The sequence below is a fragment of the Oncorhynchus masou genome, chromosome 12, assembly GCF_036934945.1.
Source record: "Oncorhynchus masou masou isolate Uvic2021 chromosome 12, UVic_Omas_1.1, whole genome shotgun sequence".
Taxonomy (NCBI): domain Eukaryota; kingdom Metazoa; phylum Chordata; class Actinopteri; order Salmoniformes; family Salmonidae; genus Oncorhynchus; species Oncorhynchus masou.
In genome coordinates, this window is record NC_088223.1 from 70,986,685 (window position 1) to 71,008,559 (window position 21,875).

Below are 21,875 nucleotides of genomic sequence, written 5' to 3' on the forward strand. Positions count from 1 at the left end.
GATGGGTGGGTTTGGGTTACATTAGTTGGCCTACTACTTTGACAGCCCAGAAGCTGTTGACTTGTTTGAGGTAGGTTGATATCATTTCATAGGCTTTAACTTGGGTGTTGTAGAGAGAAACATCAGTGACCATCCTACTAGTTTCATGGTAGGGACAGTCATAAAAACAATTGGAGAGCACCATTAACACACTGAAGTAGTATTAGCTCTAGTTACCATTACAGTCAATTGATATTTTTTTATTTAACCTTTATTTAACTAGGCAAACAAATTCTTATTTACAATGATGGCCTAGGAACAGTGCCTTGTTCAGGGGCAGAACGACAGATGTTTTACCTTGTCAGCTCTAAGATTTAATCGAGCAACCTTTCGGTTACTGGCCCAACGCTCTAACCACTTGGTTACCTGCTGCCCGAAAGCATGCCGAGTCAGCATAAGTTGTGTGGTTAGAAATAGCATGTCTGGGGTATAAGATATGGAGTTAGTTGGGTCCTTACAGTGCACAGTGATGTTGATGCCCTTGGACTCAGCCGTCCTCACAGCTCCTGGGACGTAGTAGCTGACCTCACAGGAGAACAGGACATCCTTGTCCTCTTTGGCTACTTTATATTGCAGCTCACTCTGGACCGTGTAGAAGCCACTGGACTCACGGGTCACCAGAATTACCACGTTGATCTCTGGGAGGGGTGAGAAAACACTGATTTAGCTACCATTACAGGCTGGTAGATAGATGATATCCGGAAACAATTCTTCATGTAACGACAACATGTAGTATTTCAGTGACAGTTGTGAGTATCACCACATGGAGTCAAAACAAGATAATTGCTTGACTAGTTTTTATCCAATAGTCCATTAGTGAGAGTGGCAGTGAAGATGTTAAAACTGCCCTAAGATCGGTTCTTTTGTATTGGTATTCCTGCTACTCACGGCCATGCGTGGGGGTCAGTGGGCTGATGCCACGGTACCAGGTGATGTTGGGTTTGGGGAAGCCATTCCTTGCCTCACACGATGCAATCTGTACACACACAGAGAATAAGATTGCTTGTTTAATGGTGCTTTCATGGACAGAGCTAAATTGAGATGTACTCAAGTGGACTGCCTAATGCCTACCCTTGATGGCAGCTCGTTGGTCACAGAGATTCCAGCATGGACACCTTCAATTACTGGGGCCATTGGAGGATCTGGAATAAAATATAAAATGGCATCATCAATGCAAACAAGCATTCTATCAATAACCACTGAAACACATGGTAATGGGCAGAGCATGTACTCATACTGTATGTGCTGTAACCGAATCCTCTATCATTGGGATAACAAGAAATTAACACACAGAGATGAGTTGGGGCTCCTGTGTGGCTTTCAACGCCAGGGTTGAGGGTTAAATTCCCAAAGGGGACAAGTAGGAGAAAGAAGTATGAATGCACTCACTACTGTAAGTCTCTCTGGATAAGAGCTTCTGCTAAATGACTCAAATGTCAAATGGTCAGTAGAGAGATGAATTGGATAAAGCACAAACAGATCTGGACCCCCCCCCCCAGGCTTGGAAGAGATTGATGCTCCAATGTCTTACCGAACACCCTGAGGTGGGTCTTGCCTTCTCCGTTGCCTGCAGCCATGCCGTTGACCTGGCAGAAGAACTCCCTCTCGTCAGTCAGCTGGACATCCTGGATGGTCAGCAGCACACCCTCCTTGTCCCCGATGTTGGACACCGTGATGCGGCCTGTGAAGTCTGTACCATCGTCCACTATCTGCTGTGCATTGTCACCGTAGTAGATCCGCTCCCGGCTACTGCTACTGGGATTCCGCTGTAGGGAAGGAGATAAAAATAATAATAATAATAATTTGGGCAGTGCTGATATTTGTTCTGTTATACACTTGTACAAGCGAAAGGGCTACCAGGCATAGGTTGAGTTCATTTCATTCAATTTAGAAGATGAACTAGGTTGAATGGCAAAAACACATTGCACCGTACATTGAAACAAATTGGTGTGTGTGTGAGAGACTGAGTGGGTGGCTGGGTGAGTCGGCGGGGGGGGTGTGCAGATAATGGTCCAGAAGTACTCACCACAAACCACTGGATCATGAACGCTCTGGGCTGCTCACTGAAGACGTACTGGCAGGGGATGCCTGCTGAGTCGCCCAGGTACACCTCCACACTCTCCTCCATGGTCATGTCCACCTTGGCCCAGGCTGCAAAGAGCAAACACAACACCCCAGTCAGTATCTTGTCTCATCAAGGACCACAACAACAATGTCTGGCATGCAAAAAGCAGGCTTTGAATATTCATGTTTTAGCATTCAGTTCAATGTTTTATCTCCAAAAAAGTGATTTCAAAATACTATTATTTATTGCCACTTTTGTGCCATACTATAATGACACAAAGGCAGTGTGGGAGCCAGAATGTTTACTCTATTGCAAACTGATGGATCATCTATGGATCAGTGGGACCAGTGTATTAACCGCTCTAACGGTGTGAGAACTAGACTATGTGGCTGGCTAGCAGAGGGGAGAGATATTACAATGTGTGGAATGTGTGAAGCATGGCCCACCCTGGTCCCTCCAGCAGCACTGGGCAGTGTCCAGCACTTAAGCGAGTCAGCCGCCAGCACATAGAAAAGGCTTGATTTACACACAGATTGAAGAATAACTGCAATGTTCCCTGTTAACCTGCAACAGAGCCAACAAACTAGCATAAAACTGTCCCATCAGAATTGTCATGGGAACCACCAGACACAAGACAGAGTTTGACCTATAACAGTGCTATAAAGACAACTGTTTTATAGGATGTGGAATCTAGCACTATTCTTGCCAGATCTGGGAAGTTGTGTAGGGTCACAGAGCTACCCAAAGAAAAGTTCTATGGGTTGCTGTTGCAGGGTTTTGTAATTTGAAGTAACAATGAAATACGCAATAGTAACTGAATTGTGTTTATAATCATGTTTCACACTCATGTCTGGTTTGAAGGTCACTTAAAAAATTGCTGGTAATGTTGCTCTCAAGCTTCTTCCCACGACATTGGAGCTGAGCCACACAAACACTCTCTGAGACAGGCTTAAAATACGTGTTGTTTTTGTTTACCACATTGTTACTGTGTTCTCCAGTAGGTAGCCTCCTACACCCAGATCTCTATCTACAGTGATACCCTGTCTGAGACAGACAGACGGAGACATGCCCTAAATGAAGCCTCCCATTCATGGTGGAGAGATATCCTTGGTGCAACAGCAATCCAACAGACTTACTTGTCAGATATGACCCCTACTCTGTCCTCTCCCTCTCTACCCCTTACATCCCCCTCTTTCTGGCTCAAAGACATATATCTAGCCTGATCCTAGTCCACTGGGGCCCCCATGCCCCTCTACACCCCCTCTTCTTCTAATTCTTCTCTCTCTCCATCTCAACCCTACCTCCCCTCCCCCAACCCTCTCTTGCCTTCATCTTCACTTCAGCATGGAGAGAGGTGTAGAGACTTGAGAGAGGTTTCCTGTTAATTGGTAACGTGGGAGATGGGGGCTGGTGCTGGTGGGGTGCCGTGAAGAGCAGACATTGGCAGGGGTTAGGGGGTGAAGTTGGTACAGTGATTAGTCTAAGAGTAGGAATGCCAATGTCAAAGACTAGAGGGGCCAGGGGGGTCCTGGGTGAGCAAGAGGGAATGGAATTGGAATCGGCCTCGTTCATTGTTTGTATGGTGTGTGGGCAGGGGGTGTGTTGCGGGGGCGTAAGTGTCTGAGTATGTCTGTCTGTGTCCAGGCCCATAAGCCACAGAATGTTGAAGATTTGCACTTTCTGGAAGTATTTTCAAACTTGTTTTGTATATTCAGATCTGTCATTATAGATCACGCAAACACACACGTGCGCAAGCGCACACACACACGCGCTAGCGCACACGCACACACCCCTTATTAAACTCAGTCACATAGCGGTGATCCTATTGAGCTCTCCCACCAGCATTGTCAGCCTGCTTTTCCTTGACTACCCCTTCTTTATCCCATCCACAGCGCAATGCAACCAGTCTGCTCTTTGTGGCCCTGCTTGGTGGGGCTTTGCACTGTGTCCATTCTCTGTCTCTCCTCTGGTCTCTCACTCTCTCTCTGTCCTTTGCTATGAGCTGTGAGGCTCAAGGCTGTGTTCAGCCAGCCGTGACCCTAAGACGCACATGCCATTGTGCTCTTCAGAATGCATTTTTCCATCTCAGAGGTTAGAGGGAGTTTGTCATGTACGGCAGCAGGGTAGCCTAGTGGTTAGAGCGTTGGACTAGTAACCGAAAGTTTGCAAGTTCAAATCCTTGAGCTGACAAGGTAGCGCCCCTGAACAAGGCAGTTAACCCACTGTTCCTAGGCTGTCATTGAAAATAAGAATTTGTTCTTAACTAAGGATTTGTTCATGCCTAGTTAAATAAAGGGAGAAAAAAATGTACCACCAAGGTTGTTTGCTGTTTATCTCCTGAACTGTGGTGGTTTAGCTCATGATGGAACAGGAGAGGAGGTGAAGTTGATGTAAAAGATTGTGTCTCTTGGGACTAATCCGGTTAACATGGGGACAGAATATCTACTCATCTGGAGATTTGACTCCAAAGCCAACACGAGCTGCCTTATCTACAGACACACCAGCAGAATACCTGACCTATAGACATGGGGCATCACAGCTCCCCAGCCAGAGTGTTATCCCTGTTAACACAGAGTCTGCTGGCTGACGAACACTCCACCAGTCTGGAAACAGCCACAGGATATTCAGACGTGTTGACAGGGCCCGTAATGAAGCCCAAAACTGCTAGGCTGTCACAGAGGCCGAGGGGGTGTTTGTGTGCATGTGTGTGTATCGAGGAGAATTACAGTTTGTCCCGTTCTTAGAGAATGTTGCCCATTGAGTCCAACCTGCATTGTTAACGGATGGGGCCTTGCAGACTATAGCACTGAGACAATGGGAAGTGCTGCCTGGATTGTTTGAGGGGAGTCTTGCATACAGTCGGTCATTATGCAGACAATAGCATCAGACGCTAATCACAGTAGTCACAACATTAGCTTATGTGCACCGCCCCTCTCTCGCTGACAAAGCAGATCAGCTTGGGTTGAAGGCCCAGCTGAGCTCCACTAAAGCTCCAGCTGTTCCTTGTCATCCTCTTTATCCACGGCAACAGACCCACCCTGCCTCTGCCAACCGCTGACAACAACACACACAATCATCTGTAACAAGAGAAATTAAAGTTATTTAAATGGGAGATGTAGCATAATCCCTACATGTCTAAGGCAGGCATGAAATAGTGCCCTATGTATGTTGTGGCTGATAAACAGTGCCCTATTATGTGGAATCTTGCTAACATGGGGAAAGGAATGTATGTGGGGGTAGGCCTATAACGTTTATGTGCCTGGGGTCTCATGTTGGTTTCCTTGGCCCTGACTCCCTGAGCCTGTTTCTGCTTAGAGGCCTTGCCTGCATCAACTCCTCATATAGATCATGAACACACCTTCCAAAGAGGAGTTGTTGTGCTCAGGCTTTCTATTGATTCCTATTGACGTGTGATCCACTTAATTCCAAAACATTGTTCTAACGCTCACATCTTTAGAGTCACCAAAGCCTATCCAGGCAAATAACTATAAACAGAACCCCCTGGTTCCTCTGAAACACCTGGGGGAGTCCACATAGTACCCACCTGAGATCAAAGAGAGCCTGAGCTCTGCTCTGCAATCTGAGTGCTGTGTGATGCACACACACATTGTGAAAGCACATATCCCTAGACTGGAGTAATAAGACCCCTTGACCGACTGAGCTCCCCTGGCTTTGTGAACTACACTCTGGCACAAATCTCCCCAGGAGGGGCATTCATTCAGATGGCAGCAAAGAGAGGGTTAACGTCAACTCTTTCCAAGAAAAAAATACTGGAAGTGGTGGTCTACATCAAACATGTAAATCCCTCAAAGCGGGCAGGCCGCCGTGTGTGCACATGAACTTGACACACAGAATCCCCTTGCACAGGCAGGCAAGCACATTTGCAGCCCTCATGCCAGAGCCAAGCGAAAACACACTCCAACTTAGCACAAACATACACTCTCTGTCACACACACCAAACATCCTTCTCAGTCACACCCCTTACAGAAAAACCACATGATTTTACATAGAAAATCACATTTTCATGTGATATCATGTGAAAATGTGTTTTTGGAACATTTCACGTGTAGTTTCATGTTATCATGTTGCTTAACACATTAACGTCACATAAGATCATGTGATCACATGAAAATGTGTTTTTGGAACACTTCACATGTGTTTATGCAAGGGACACCACAAACAGACTCTTTTTCACAACTTAAATGTAAACATCAACCTCGACGTGCACATAAGCCCTTGTCACGAACCTGGGTGTCAGTAAAGGGTTTATGCAATGACGGTTGAACCGTGGAATACCTTGCAATGACGGTTGAACCGTGGAATACCTTGCAATGACGGTTGAACCGTGGAATACCATGCAATGACGGTTGAACCGTGGAATACCATGCAATGACGGTTGAACCGTGGAATACCATGCAGTGACGGTTGAACCGTGGAATACCATGCAGTGACGGTTGAACCGTGGAATACCATGCAGTGACGGTTGAACCGTGGAATACCATGCAATGACGGTTGAACCGTGGAATACCATGCAATGACGGTTGAACCGTGGAATACCATGCAATGACGGTTGAACCGTGGAATACCTTGCAATGACGGTTGAACCGTGGAATACCATGCAATGACGGTTGAACCGTGGAATACCATGCAATGACGGTTGAACAGTGGAATACCATGCAATGACGGTTGAACAGTGGAATACCATGCAATGACGGTTGAACCGTGGAATACCTTGCAATGACGGGTTGAACCTTGCAATGACGGTTGAACCGTGGAATACCATGCAATGACGGTTGAACCGTGGAATACCATGCAATGACGGTTGAACCGTGGAATACCTTGCAATGACGGTTGAACCGTGCAATACCGTTGAACCGTGGAATACCTTGCAATGACGGTTGAACCGTGGAATACCTTGCAATGACGGTTGAACCGTGGAATACCATGCAATGACGGTTGAACAGTAGAATACCATGCAATGACGGTTGAACAGTGGAATACCATGCAATGACGGTTGAACAGTGGAATACCATGCAATGACGGTTGAACAGTGGAATACCATGCAATGACGGTTGAACCGTAGAATACCATGCAATGACGGTTGAACCGTAGAATACCATGCAGTGACGGTTGAACAGTGGAATACCATGCAGTGATGGTTGAACTGTGGAATACCAAAACACAATGGCGTGCCAATGTGTTTTGCTACTTGTTACGCATATTCAAATGTGTTCCTGCCTTCAACAAATATTCCGGATCCTAATGTTTTTTAAACAGCTGTAATTACTCCCGATGGGTTAGTAACGTCTTAAGCCTCGACATTGCTTCTTGCCCGTGGCGAAGCCCTCCTCCTTGAAGGAGTAAAATAATGTTTTATTTACACTTCTAACTAACATGCTCCACTGTGAACGATGGGTTCCAGGCCTCATCAATATCAAACCCCCAGTGTTTCTGAGGTCAGACTTGCATGTTGGTTAACTATCAGCGGGTGCTTATAATTAAAGGTCATGGATGTCCATAATATGTTTGAGTAAAATTGTTAAGGTTGTTTAAATGTAAATTGGTTGACATCTTTGATAGGCTTACATCATTCATCTTTAAACCTTGACTCTGAATGGACTTTCTTCTCCAGCTTCTTGGTCCTTTTGGCTTTTCTAAACATTTTGCAAAGCATAGTCTCCCCAGAGATCATAAATATAGCCACAGGTCATATGATCCAAAAAGGGACTGAAAAATGTACGGCAGTCAAGAGTGACATTCATATGCGTTTCCAGGTAGATGACCCGAAGCTGATTCTATCTTGAATTAAAATCACAAGGAATGACAGACAAGCTTGACTGACATTAAAGCAGAAAGGTCAGGTGTCCCATTGCAAAGATACAACATATCAGACGTTGGCTTGTGATGTTATTACAACCCTATAAATAGAATCCCTGCTTCACGTCAGCTCTCTTGACAGCAGCCTCACAGAAACCTGACAAAAGAGATCATTGTGTCTGCCCTCAGGCCAGTGGTTAGCAACATAATAGCTACTCTCAGAGAGGTCCAGGAGGAGAAAGCAAAGGGTGGAGGTGGGGAATAAGTCCTACTGGCCTTAGGTGGCTTTATCTTTACTTTGGAATAAGTATTCTATGTATTTTTGGCAGAAAATACACTGTAAACCATCATTTGGACCAGATATAAAGAGCACTATGATCTTCAATACAACCTTGCCAATAATCGGACTCCAACCCCTCTAGCACTACTCCAACACTTCTCCAACATTCCCAGCACACACACAGGCTGCTGTCTGCCTGTGTGTGATGCTACATCAACCAACTAAACCCTCTTGTCCTGACAGAACTCTCAGCCCACTTCTACAAGTCACACAACAAAGGCCCATCTGCATTTACCCGTTCTTTTATCCCATCGATCAGACGTCAAGATGCTGTCAGCCAGGCAGAGCCACACCCGAGACGAGGATCAACCAGCAGCATTTCTGCAGTCCTCTGAACCCCCCGCAACGAGGGCTTAATGCCCTCAAAGAGAATAGCAGAGTGATCACACGTGCACTACAACGTTAATAAGGGTACCCCCAACCCAACCCCCCATTCTGAAACTCCCGGCTGTCAGCTAATGAGAGCCGTGGCTAGTCTGAATTCTAATCTTTTATTTTAAAGGGATTCTTTAAATGGGACTTGAGATAAACCTGGTTTTGTGGATTATGGATTTTGCACTACCTCATCACATGCGCTGCTGTTACTGTTTATTGTCTATCCTGTTGCCTAGTCACTTTATCCCTACCTACACTGAGTGTACAAAACATTAGGAATTACTTCCTAATATTGAGTTGTACCCCCTTTTGCCATCAGAATAACATCGGGCCATGGACTCTACAAGGTGTCGAAAGCGTTCCGCAGGGATGCTGGCCCATGTTAACTCCAATGCTTCCCACAGTTGTGTCAAGTTGACTGGATGTCCTTTGGGTGGTGGACCATTCTTGATGCACACGGGAAACTGTTGAGTGTCAAAAATCCAGCAGCGTTGCAGTTCTTGACACATTCAAATCGGTGCACCTGGCACCATACCCCGTTGAAAGGCACTTAAATATTTTGTCTTGGCCATTTATTATATTTTTTACTTTATTTAACTAGGCAAGTCAGTTAAGAACATTCTTATTTTCAATGGTGACCTAGGAACAGTGGGTTAACTGCCTTGTTCAGGGGTAGAACGACAGACTTTTTACCTTGTCAGCTCGGGGATTCGATCTTGCAACCTTTCAGTTACTAGTCTAACGCTTTAACCACTAGAATACCTGCCACCCCATTCACCCTCTGCATGCCACACATATACAATCCATGTCTCAATTGTCTCAAGGCTTAAAATTCCTTCTTTAACCTGTCTCCTCCCTTTAAACTACACTGATTGAAGTGGATTTAACAATTGACATCAATAAGGGAACATAGCTTTCACCTGGATTCACCTGATCAGTCTATGTCATGGAAAGAGCAGGTGTCCTTAATGTTTTGTACACTCAGTGTAGATGTACATATCTACCTAAATTACCTCGTACCCCTGCACATCGACTTGGTATTGGTACCCTGTTTATATAGCCAAGTGGGGCTGGGAGATATGGTCAAAATATCATATCACTGTATTTTTTTTTTATTTTTTAAATATGACGGTATTTTATGTTTTTGAATAATAAAAGTTAGAAATTGCTTTATGAGTAGTACGTGACCCTTGGGTGGCAACACATACATTCTAAGTGATCGTTTTATACCGTTCAATTCAACCCCAAAAAATATTCAGCATTTTGCACGATATGGGCAAACAATCTAGGCCTTGTTTTAAACAAATGTTGCAATTGCGATTTGACTTGCATTGTAGAGCAAAACACCGTGGTGAACTGTTGGAATCATAGAAATAGAATGATTATTCTCATTCTAAAGTTAGAATATAATAGTGGGCACTTTGAATACAGTGTTGTTTGACATGACAACAAATTAAATGCAAGGGAAGAGTTATTGTGAAAGGGTAGGAACTAAAGTGTTGATAAGTGTTTCCTAGGAGACCCTATAATCGTTGGCTACATTTAAGTTTTTTTCTCTTAGCTACTTCATGTAGCTAACATATTCATGCTTTGCGTATTCCTCTTTGATTTAGAAGATACAGTTGCATAAACAGCGTGCTAATTTAGGTCTACACCATCAATGGTATTATCAGGCTGTATAGCTAATTACTTTTGCGCTGACAAATTTAGGCTAGCGATTAGCGTTAGTGGCTAACACGATTTAGGCCCACCTTGCTAAGAAAAGACTAGCTGTTTGCAGATGTAAGAAACAAACAAATAGTGTAATTATAGAACGCTAGTGGATTTATACTAAGAAGCAAAGTGAAAACAGCATCGTTGTCATCAAAATTGTTGTATGTACTGCATTGACCATGCAGACTGAATGCAAGTGTCTCGTGGTCAAGGAACAACAAATGCGCTGCATTGTTGGGAAAGGCCCGTAAGTAAGCATTTCACTGCTAGTCTACACCTGTTGTTTACAAAGCACGAGACAAATAAAATGTGATTTGATTTGAGTAGATTAGTTATTTTTGTGTTTAAATTAAAATGTGCAGTTTTAGAGGTACACAGCCCCAAACCAAACTGTGCTTTGGGAGACAGGGCCTGATTAGGCTTCGAATGGCTCGATTTGGACTGAAATAGTAGCTCAAGCTCAACAGGAGAATTCAGTGTTGTAAATGTTCTGAGGTTTGGCACGGGAAAGGTTTGTGTGTGAAATCCTACTGCCTGGAGCAGTTTCAGCTGCCTACCAATCCCAAGCCTCTCTCCCCACCAGCACCAGCAAGTGAAAAAACAACTGTTGGTTTCCTCCTCACACCCCTCAGTGTATTATATTCTTCGTCCCCAGTTCGCACTGTCATCTGTCTAAAGCACTGTTTACAGCAGCCACAAACAGCCTAGCACTAAACGACAGGACTAGAAGTCCTACAACGACTTCTGTTTTCACAACCAAGTACCAACTGCCCATGTTTCCCATTGAAACAGATTCTCAACTCCAGGAACAAAAAAACAGCCTCCTTTACCTCGACTAAATCCACTACCAGTCACACAAAGTCAAGCTCAATGACATATCAACTGTTTTCATAACTCCAAGCCACGGACTTTCATATCAGAATGTTGAGTGCTTTCCCTTTCCTATCTACTGTACATCTAGATTTGTGATTGGGACTAAATCCTCTGTGGAGGGAATAATAACAGCTCTTTATTGACTGAGTGCCGTGCCAAGACCTTGAGAGGTCTGCTGGGTGTCCGCTGGGTGACCCGTGTCACGCTGTGCCGGGAAAGAGGACAGAGTAGTCCTGGGTTAGATAGAGAGGTGGAGTTCACGCTGACATGGGCAGCTGCAACAAAGGGAACATCTGTCAGATTCACATGCTAAAGATAGGCACAGCTGGGGACAGGGAACTCTCTTATTGACACCTGCCGCCTGGCCATTTGTCAAGGGATTTAGTGGGAAACGGTAGAGGGGGGATTGGGGGTGGTCAGAGGGGGAACAAAGGTGAGAAAGTAGAGGAGAGGCAGTAGACCACACACAATGACACACTGTTCTTTATCAATTTTTGATTTATCTCTCCCAAGCCTGCCCCACCTGTGCCCATAACAAATCTTGCATTTCCTTTCCCCCTCATTCAGAAGGCTCAGTTCTGAAGTTTCTCTGCAGAGGTCTGGGTCATGGAAACTGTCTCTGGGTAATGTCCCTTGCTGGGATGTCAACAGCAGGTGCTCTGGTGCCTATAACTGGATATGCCTTTTGCACCTTAGGCCATAACTTTGATTTAAGGGCAACTTTATGTAGCCTTCTGTTTTGTAGCATTTGCATACATAATGCATAGCTGCTGTTCTGTTTGAATATGTCCTTACGCAGTCATAGGATAAGGGCTAGTCATTATATATCCGTTTCAATACTACTGAACTCATGAACAAATTCAGTCAGTCTCTGAACTTGAGTTAATTCAGCCTGGTTTGAGTTACGCCAGTGAGTGCACCTGTTCCTATTATTCTTTAGTTTCACACTCGCAAAGATTCTTTCCTTCAGTACTGCAAAAAGTCAAACTTACATTGGTTCCCAAACTAGGGGTCCCAATGTATTTATTAGGGATCCTCATTAGCTGCTGCCTCTTCCTGGGGTCCAAATATATAACTATTTAACTAGGCAAGTCAGTTAAGAACAAATTCTTATTTACAATGACTGCCTACCTCGGCCCAATTGTGGCCACCCTATGGGACTCCCAATCACAGCCAGATGTGATGCAGCCTGGATTCAAACCAGGGACTGCAGTGACGCCTCTTGCACTGAGATGCAGTGCCTTAGACCAGTGCGCCACCCGGGAGCCCAAAGCACTTACATTACATATAAAAAAAGCTAAACATTACATCATATAACATTATTACACCATTACATTTCTACAATAAATGTTTAATACCACCATACAACAATATCACGATGTATGCATGTGTCTGTACCTTTGTGTATCTCTTCACAGTCCTCATTGTTCCATAAGGTGTATTTTTACCTGTTTTTAAAATCTGATTCTACTGCTTGCATCAGAACTGATTCTACTGCTTGCATCAGTTACCTGATGTGGAATAGAGTTCCATGTAGTCATGGCTCTATGTAGTACTGTACGCCTCCCATAGTCTGTTCTGGACAGTGGAGAGACCTCTGGTGACATGACTTGTGGGGTATGCATTAGAGGTCGACCGATTATGATTTTTCAACACCGATACAGATTATTGGAGGACCAAAAAAGCCGATACCGATTAATCGGACGATTTTTTTATTTGTAACAATGACAATTACAACAATACTGAATTAACACTAATTTTAACTTAATATAAAACATCAATAAAATCAATTTAGCCTCAAATAAATAATGAAACATGTTCAATTTGGTTTCAATAATGCAAAAACAAAGTGTTGGAGAAGAAAGTAATATGTGCCATGTAAAAATGTGTGCCATGTAAAATATGTGCCATGTAAAAAAGCTAACGTTTAACTTCCTTGCTCAAAACATGAGAACATATGAAAGTTGGAGGTTCCTTTTAACATGAGACTTCAATATTCCAAGGTAAGAGGTTTTAGGTTGTAGTTGATATAGTATTTATAGGACTATTCCTCTCTATACCATTTGTATTTCATATACCTTTGACTATTGGATGTTTTATAGGCAACTGCAATTTTCCTATCAATATGTTTTGACCATGACAGTTAAGCCAGGGTTACTCCAAGCAGTTTATTCACCTCAACTTGCTCAATTTCGACATTATTCATTACGAGATGTAGTTGAGGTTTAGGGTTTAGTGAATTATTTGTCCCTAATACAATCCCTTTAGTTTTGGAAATATTTAGGACTAACTAACTGCAGCTATTTGTGTTGCAGTCATTTCAATTGGTGTAGTAGCTGATATAGTGTTGAGTCATCCACATTAATAGACACACTGGCTTTACTCAAAGCTAGTGGCATGTTGTTAGTAAAGATTGAACAAAGTAAGGGGTCTAAACAGCTACCCTGGGGAATTCCTGATTCTACCTGGATTATGTTGGAGATGCTTCCATTAAACAACAAAATCTGTGTTCTGTTAGACAAGTTACTCTTTATCCACATTATAGCAGGGGGTGTAAAGCCATAACACATATGTTTTTCCAGCAGCAGACTATGATCGTAAAGGGGGCTTCACTATTCTTGGGTAGTGGAATGACATTATCTTCCCTCCAGGCCTGAGGTCACACACTTTCTAGTAGGCTTAAATTGAAGATGTGGCAAATAGGAATGGCAATATCATCCGCTATTATCCTCAGTAATTTTCCATCCAGATTGTCAGACCCTGGTGGCTTGTCATTATTGATAGACAACAAACATTTTTTTCACCTCTTCCACACTGACTTTACGGAATTCAAAAGTACAATTCATGTCTTCCATAATTTGGTAAAATATACTGTACTTGGAAGTGTAGTGTTTGTTGCTGGCATGTCATACCTAAGTTTGCTTATCGTGCCAATGAAAAAGTCATTAAAGTAGTTGGCAATATCAGTGGGTTTTGTGATGAATGAGCCATCAATGAATGATGAGCTGAGTTTGCCTTTCCCCCAAAAATTTCAATTAATGTGCTCCAAAGCTTTTTACTATCATTCTTTATATAATTTATTTTTGTTTCGCAGTATAGTTTATTTTTCTTTAGTATAGTCACATGATTTATTCTTTTGCAGTATGTTTGCCAATCAGTTGGGCTGCCAGACTTATTTGCTATACCTTTTGCCTCATCCCTCTCAACCATACAATTTTTTTAATTCCTCCAATCTAAGGGGATGTAACAGTTTTTACAGTCATTTTCTTAAATGGGTGCGTGCTTATTAGTAACTGGAATAAGCTATTTCATAAATGTGTCAAGTGCAGCATCTGGTTGCTCCTCATTGCACATCACAGACCAGCAAACATTCTTTACATCATCAACATATGAATCATTACAAAACCTAATTGTATGAAGTTTGTGGGGTCACCTGATATGATAATGGGATAATGGGAGAATTTCCAAAATCCTGGTAAAAATAAATTAATAATAATATTTTTTATCATTAAAATCGAAAAGTAAAAATTCAATCAGAGATCGTGGATCGTGGAAAAGGCCGCACTTGACCTTTGCACTTGAATCATTCACACTGTCTGAACAACTCAAAAACTCCCCACTATATGCTCTCTGTCAAATGGACGTTAGCTGTGAGGAACGAGGTCTCAGGCCTCTGCACAATCTAGTTATGAATGTGTCTCCCTCTGCTATATGGACAAATTGTATGATACACCCACTGAGCTATAATGGATACATAACTGGCGGCAATAGAGCTGAGCACAGAACTCTGAGATATGCAGCAGGTAACTTTGATTGTAAACTTATAAGGGCACAGGGTGAGACCCAGATGCAGACACAGGAGGCAGACGGTTCGAGTCTCTGATATTTATTAGTATCCAAGGGGCAGGCAAGAGAATGGTCGTGGACAGGCAAAAGATCATAACAAGGTCAGAGTCAAGGAGGTACAGAGTGGCAGGCACACTCGAGGTCAGTGCATGCAGTATGGTCAGGCAGGCGGGTTCAGGCAGGCAAGGGTCAAAACCGGGAGGAGTAGCAAAAGAGAGATAAGAAAAAGGCGCACGGAAAAAACACGCTGGTTGACTTGACAAGACAAGACAAACTGGCACAGAGAGACAGGAAACACAGGGATAAATTCACCTTGGAAAATAAGCGACACCTGGATGGGGTGGAGACAATCACAAGGACAGGTGAAACAGATCAGGGCGTGACAAAACTACATCGTGCACTCCTGTTTGCAAAACTATGTGGAGATATGGGATCAGAGCATGACAAAGATCTATTTCACATCGAGGTTTGGCAGTTAAAGGGGGAGTGTTGGAAAGATTTTTTGAATTGAGAGACAAACTGTTGTCATTCGCAATGGATGTAAAAAAAACAACTGTTGACTTTCTATGTAATGAAAATAAAATACGACTCCTTGCCTATGTAACAGACTTATTTGGGAAACTGAATGAACTGAACGCAAGCATGCAGGGGAAATACAAAAAATATATACAGATGAGTGACCGAATCTACGAAATCCATTTTGACTGTGATCCTGCCTCAGTTGACATGCCGGTAAGTGAAATCGAACAGTTGTCATGTGACCGAATGCTGCAGACAACGCATTCACGGGTCACTATGGAGGAGCTTTGGTTCCTGACTCAAAGCAAATACTGGGTGGTCTCGCTCCGAGCATTAAAACTCATAGTATGGCAAGATGGCGCAGGAGGAGATGGCTGCCGTTTTAAGGTCTCCTAACCAATTGTGCTATTATGTTTTTTTTCTCCGCGATATTTGTAAATTATTTTGTACATAATGTTTCTGCAACCGTATCTTACGGCAAAAAGAGCTTCTGGACATCAGGACAACAATCACTCACCTCGCGTTAGACAAATATTTTTTCAACAACAACAATAAGCAGGACTCACACGATATTCTCCCCACAGGGCAGACATCCCAATTATTCGCAAAAGGAAGCGATGCAGAGGAGGAAGAGCCGGATGCCTCGTCCGGACCCGCAGAAGGCAAGTAGGTAAGCTGCAGTTACCGTCAATCTTACTCGCCAATGTGCAATCATTGGACAATAAACTAGACGAGGTACGATCACGAATATCCTACCAACGGGACATCAAAAACTGTAATATCCTATGTTTCACAGAATTGTGACTAAATGACAACATGGATATTCAGCTAAAGGGATAAACACTGCACCGGCAGGATAGAACAGCACACTCCGGTAAGACGAGGGGGGGGGGGGGGGGGGGTGGTGGTCTGTGCATATTTGTAAACAACAGCTGGTGCACGAAATCTAAGGAAGTCTCTAGATTTTGCTCGTCTGAAGTAAATATTGTGATTAATTGAAGGCCACACTACGCTCCTAGAGTTCTCAGCTATACTTTTCGTGGCTGTTTATTTAACACCACAACAGATGCTGGCACTAAGACCACACTCAGTCAGCTGTATAAGGAAATAAGCAAACAGGAAACCACTCACCCAGAGGCGGCGCTCCTAGTGGCCGGAGACTTTAATGCAGGGAAACTTAAATCAGTTCTACCAAATCTCTATCAACACGTTAAATTTTCAACCAGAGGGAAATAATTGTAGATCACCTGTACTCCACACACAGAGATGCGTACAAAGCTCTCCCTCGCCCTCCATTTGGTAAATCCGACCACAACTCTATCCTCCTGATTCCTGCTTACAAGCAAAAATTTAAGCAGGAAGCACCAGTGACTCAGTCTATTTTAAGAAATGGTCAGATGAAGCAGATGCTAAACTCCAGGACTGTTTTGCAATCACAGACTGGAACATGTTCCGGGATTCTTCCAATGACATTGAGGAATACACCACATCAGTCACTGGCTTTATCAATAAGTGCATCGAGGAAGTTGTCCCCACAGTGACTGTACGCACGTACACCAACCAGAAGTCATGGATTACAGACAACATTCGCACTGAGCTAAAGGGTAGAGCTGCCGCTTTCAAGGGGCGGGACTCTAACCCGGAAGCTTATAATAAATCCCGCTATGCCCTCCGACGAAGCATCAAACAGGCAAAGCGTCAATACAGGGCTAAGATTGAATCATACTACACCGGCTCCGACACTCGTCGCATGTGGCAGGGCTTGCAAACTATTACCGACTACAAAGGGAAGCACAGCCAAGAGCTGACCAGTGACACGAGCCTACCAGACGAGCTAAATCACTTCTATGCTCGCTTCGAGGCAAGTAACACTGAAACATGCATGAGAGCATCAACTGTTCTGGATGACTGTGTGATCACGCTCTCCATAGCCGATGTGAGCAAGACCTTTAAACAGGTCAACATTCACAAGGCCGCTGGGCCAGGACATGTACTCCGAGCATGACCAACTGGCAAGTGTCTTCACTGACATTCTCAACCTCTCCCTGTCTGAGACTGTAATACCAACATGTTTCAAGCAGACCACCATAGTTCCTGTGCCCAAGAACACTACGGCAACCTGCCTAAAAGACTACCGACCCGTAGCACTCACGTCTGTAGCCATGAAATCTTTGAAAGGCTAGTTATGGCTCACATCAACACCATTATCCCAGAAACCCTAGACCCACTCCAATTTGCATACTGCCCAAACAGATCCACAGATGATGCAATCTCTATTGCACTCCAAACTGCCCTTTCCCACCTGGACAAAATTAACACCTATGTGAGAATGCTATTCATTGACTACAGCTCAGTGTTCAACACCATAGTGCCCTCAAAGCTCATCACTAAGCTAAGGAACCTGGGAATAAACAGCTCCCTCTGCAATTGGATCCTAGACTTCCTGACGGGCCGGCCCCAGGTGGTAAGGGTAGGTAACAACACATCCGCCATGCTGATCCTCAACACACGGCCCCCTCAGGGGTGCGTGCTCGGTCCCCTCCTGTACTCCCTGTTCACTCATGACTGCACGGCCAGGCACAACTCCAACACAATCATTAAGTATGCTGATGACACAACAGTGGTAGGCCTGATCACTGACAACGATGAGACAGCCTATAGGGAGAAGGTCAGAGACCTGCCCATGTGGTGCAAGGACAACAACCTCTCCCTCAACGTGATCAAGACCAAAGGAGATGATTGCGGACTACAGGAAAGAGATGATTGTGGACTACAGCAAAGAGATGATTGTGGACTACAGGAAAAAGAGGACCGAGCATGCCCCCATTCTCATCGTTGGGGCTGTAGTGGAGCAGGTCAATAGCTTCAAGTTCCTTGGCGTCCACATCAACAACAAACTAACATGATCCAAGCACACCAAGACAGTTGCGAAGAGGGCACGACAAAACCTATTTCCCCTCAGGAGACTGAAAAGATTTGACATGGGTCCTCAGATCCTTAAAAGATTTTACAGCTGTACCATCGAGAGCATCCAGACGGGTTGCATCACTACCTGGTATGGCAACTGCTCGGCCTCCGGCCACAAGGCACTACAGAGTGTAGTGCGTACGGCCCAGTACATCACCGGGGCCAAGCTTCCTGCCATCCAGGACCTCTATATCAGGGGGTGTCAGAGGAAGTCCCTAAAAATCGTCAGACTCCAGCCACCCTAGTCATAGAACAGTCAATCTGCTATTGCACAGCAAGCGGTACCGGAGCGCCAAGTCTCGTTCCAAGAGGCTTCTAAACAGCTTCTACCCCCAAGCCATAAGACTACTGAACAGCTAATTAAATTGCTTCCCAGAATATTTGCACCCCCCCTGGCTGCTACAACTCTCTGTTATTATCTATGCATAGCCACTTTAACAACCCTACCTGCATGTGCATAATTATCTCAATTTCCTCCATACCGGTGCCTCCACACATTGACTCTGTACCGGTAACCCTGTACATAACCCCGCTATTGTTATTCACTGCTGCTCTTTAATTATTTGTTTTTCTTATCTTACTTTTTTCTTTCTTTTTTTTAGGTATTCTCTTAAAACTGCATCGTAAGTAAGTATTTTACTGTAAGGTCTACACCTGTTGTATTCGACACGTGACAAATAACATTTGATTTGATCATCTCATCTCTATAGAGCTGCTTCCTATGCTGTCTGTCAAAATCACTGTTTGAGTAGTTCTTATTTATAGTAGTAATTAAGGCATACTTTTATGACAAGATGAATACCACCTATCCATCACTTAGATCATGTATTTTCAGGTAGAGATACTGTACTTCGCGAAGCAACTGCACTATCCCTATCAATCACACGTCTTCTATCTCTTCTCTCCCTCTCCGTGTCTGCCACACACAGACCTAATCTATGGATTTCACATAACTGGGCAGGGGCGCAGCCATGGATGGGCCTGAGAGGGCATAGGCCCACCCACTTGGGAGCCAGGCCCACCCACTGGTGAGCTAGGCCCAGCCAATCAGAATGAGATTTTCCCCACAAAAGGGCTTTATTACGGACAGAAATACACCCGTTTCATCAGCTGTCCGGGTGGCTGGTTTCAGACGATCCCGCAGGTGAGGAAGCCAGATGTGGAGGTCCAGGGCTGGTGTGGTTACATGTGGTCTGCGGTTGTGAGGCCGGTTGGATGTACTGCCAAATTCTCAAAAAAGACGTTTGAGGTGGCTTATGGTAAAGAAATTAACATTAAATTCTCTGGTAACAGCTCTGTTGGACATTCCTCCAGTCCACATGCCAATTGCACACTCCCTCAAAACTTGAAACATCTGTGGCATTGTGTTGTGTGATACAACTGCACATTTTAGAGTGGCCTTTCGTTGTCCCCAGCACAAGGTGCACCTGTGTAATGATCATGCTGTTTAATCAGCTTCTTGATATGCCATACCTGTCAGGTGGGTGGATTATCTTGGCAAAGGAGAAATGCGTCGTCCACATTTAGACGGACTGCAACAGCGTCAGACATTAATCACGTCACACAGTGATAAGTAGACATGCCAACATCTTACTGAATGTAGGCTATATGTATATGCATCTCCTAAGACCTGGGCTTGATTTGTATGTGTATTCTGATATGTGTACTTAAGAGACGTGTGAAGCCGTTCATAAGTTTGACAAGGCGGGCTTGAGTGTGTGATTAAGTGCCACACTCCCTCAGTGTGCCCTGACCCGCCGCAGCAAAACAAGACCTCCCTTTAAGTCCTGTTGTCAGGAAAGACAAGCCAGATATGAAATCTGGGAGACCGCTGGGAGGAAACTCAAGATCAGTTACATGAAGCTGCTCTCTCTAAGTCCCAAAAATTTGTAAACTTATGTTTTACCTTTGCTGTTCAAGCAGCATGCAAATCTATTTTCATTCCAAATTATAAAAGACAGAGGTAAAATACATCAAGCAGCTATGACATGAAACCAAATAAACTGATTGAAGTTGTCAGTTCTCATTGGAACTTAGAAGCATTGTATTTCCAAGCAGTGAGTGCTTGCATTGCTAAAGACAAATGGATACAAAGCGTCTGGTGACCACAAAGTATTGGTCTCTGCTTTTAAAAAATGCACTATTGAATGTATCATGATTCATTTAGGACGTAAGCAGTTTCTATGACAAATTCAGGAGTCCTCTGCGGGATAAATTAAATTACCTCTTAGGTGACTGGTCTTCCAAAAGTACCAATGAGAAGTGCCTCAGGTCCATAAGCAACTTAAGTATATTTGAGAATAAGCCAAGTATATACTGTCAGGATTTGGCCAGGGTTGTTCCGGGTTTTGGTCACTAGATGCCTCCATTGTGCTTTTTGACCTTATGTTTTTTCCCTTGTTCCCCATTATTATTTGCACCTGTGCCTCGTTTCCCCTGATTGTATTTAAACCCTTAGTTTCCCTCAGTTCTGTGCTCTGTGTTTGTATGTTAGCACCCAGCCCTAGTGTTCTGTGTATTCTTGTCGATTCCGGTGGATGCTCTTGTGGAATTCTGTTTTTGTTTTTGAGTATCTCTTGAGGCTTTTTTGTGCTATTCCTACCACCTTTTGGATTTGCCATTTTTGTATTGAAGGACTTCTCCTTTTTACTTTATTAAATACACCGTCTTAAGTACTGCTGTGTCTGCCTCATCTTCTGGGTTCTGCTGACTATTCGTGGCTCAGTTGGTTAAGTGACTGTTTCTCACTCCGGAGACCCAGGTTCGTAACCGGGTCCTGACATATACATCACCTTCGGAAAGTATTCAGACTCCTTGACTTTTTCCACATTTTTCTCTCATCAATCTACACACAATATCCCATCATGAGCAAAAAGCAAAAACGGGTTATTCATTTTTTTTTGCAAAAACAATAAATAAAAAAACCGAAATATCACATTTACCTAAGTATTCAGAACCTTTAGGGATTGTGCCAGGTTTCCTCCAGACGTGACACTTGGCATTTAGGCCTAAGAGTTCAATCTTGGTTTCATCAGACCAGAGAATCTGGCTTCTTATGGTCTGAGAGTCCTTTAGGTGCCTTTTGGCAAACTCATAGCGGGCTGTCATAGCGGGCTGCCTTTTACTGAATGAATGGCTTCCGTCTGGCCACCCTACCATAAAGGCCTAATTGGTGGAGTACTGCAGAGTTGGTTGTCCTTCTGGAAGGTTCTCCCATCTCCACAGAGGTACTCTGGATCTCTATCAGAGTGACCATCAGGTTCTTGGTCACCTCCCTGACCAAGGCCCTTCTCTCCCCGATTGCTCAGTTTGGCCGGGTGG

The 21,875-nt window shown here is 44.0% G+C and overlaps 1 protein-coding gene across 2 annotated transcripts in view; it reads right to left on the bottom strand.

The window, feature by feature from the left end:
• LOC135550763 (cell surface glycoprotein MUC18-like) overlaps positions 1–21,875 on the bottom strand; it is a 69,949-nt gene that overhangs the window by 11,841 nt on the left and 36,233 nt on the right. For both annotated transcript variants that reach the window (XM_064981866.1, XM_064981867.1), the window contains exons 2-6: positions 2,066–2,190; positions 1,571–1,805; positions 1,111–1,181; positions 928–1,015; positions 498–677 (exon numbers count right to left, since the gene is read on the bottom strand). In XM_064981866.1, the coding sequence (XP_064837938.1) occupies positions 498–677; positions 928–1,015; positions 1,111–1,181; positions 1,571–1,805; positions 2,066–2,190 (699 nt within the window). The remainder of the gene's footprint in view (positions 1–497; positions 678–927; positions 1,016–1,110; positions 1,182–1,570; positions 1,806–2,065; positions 2,191–21,875) is intronic.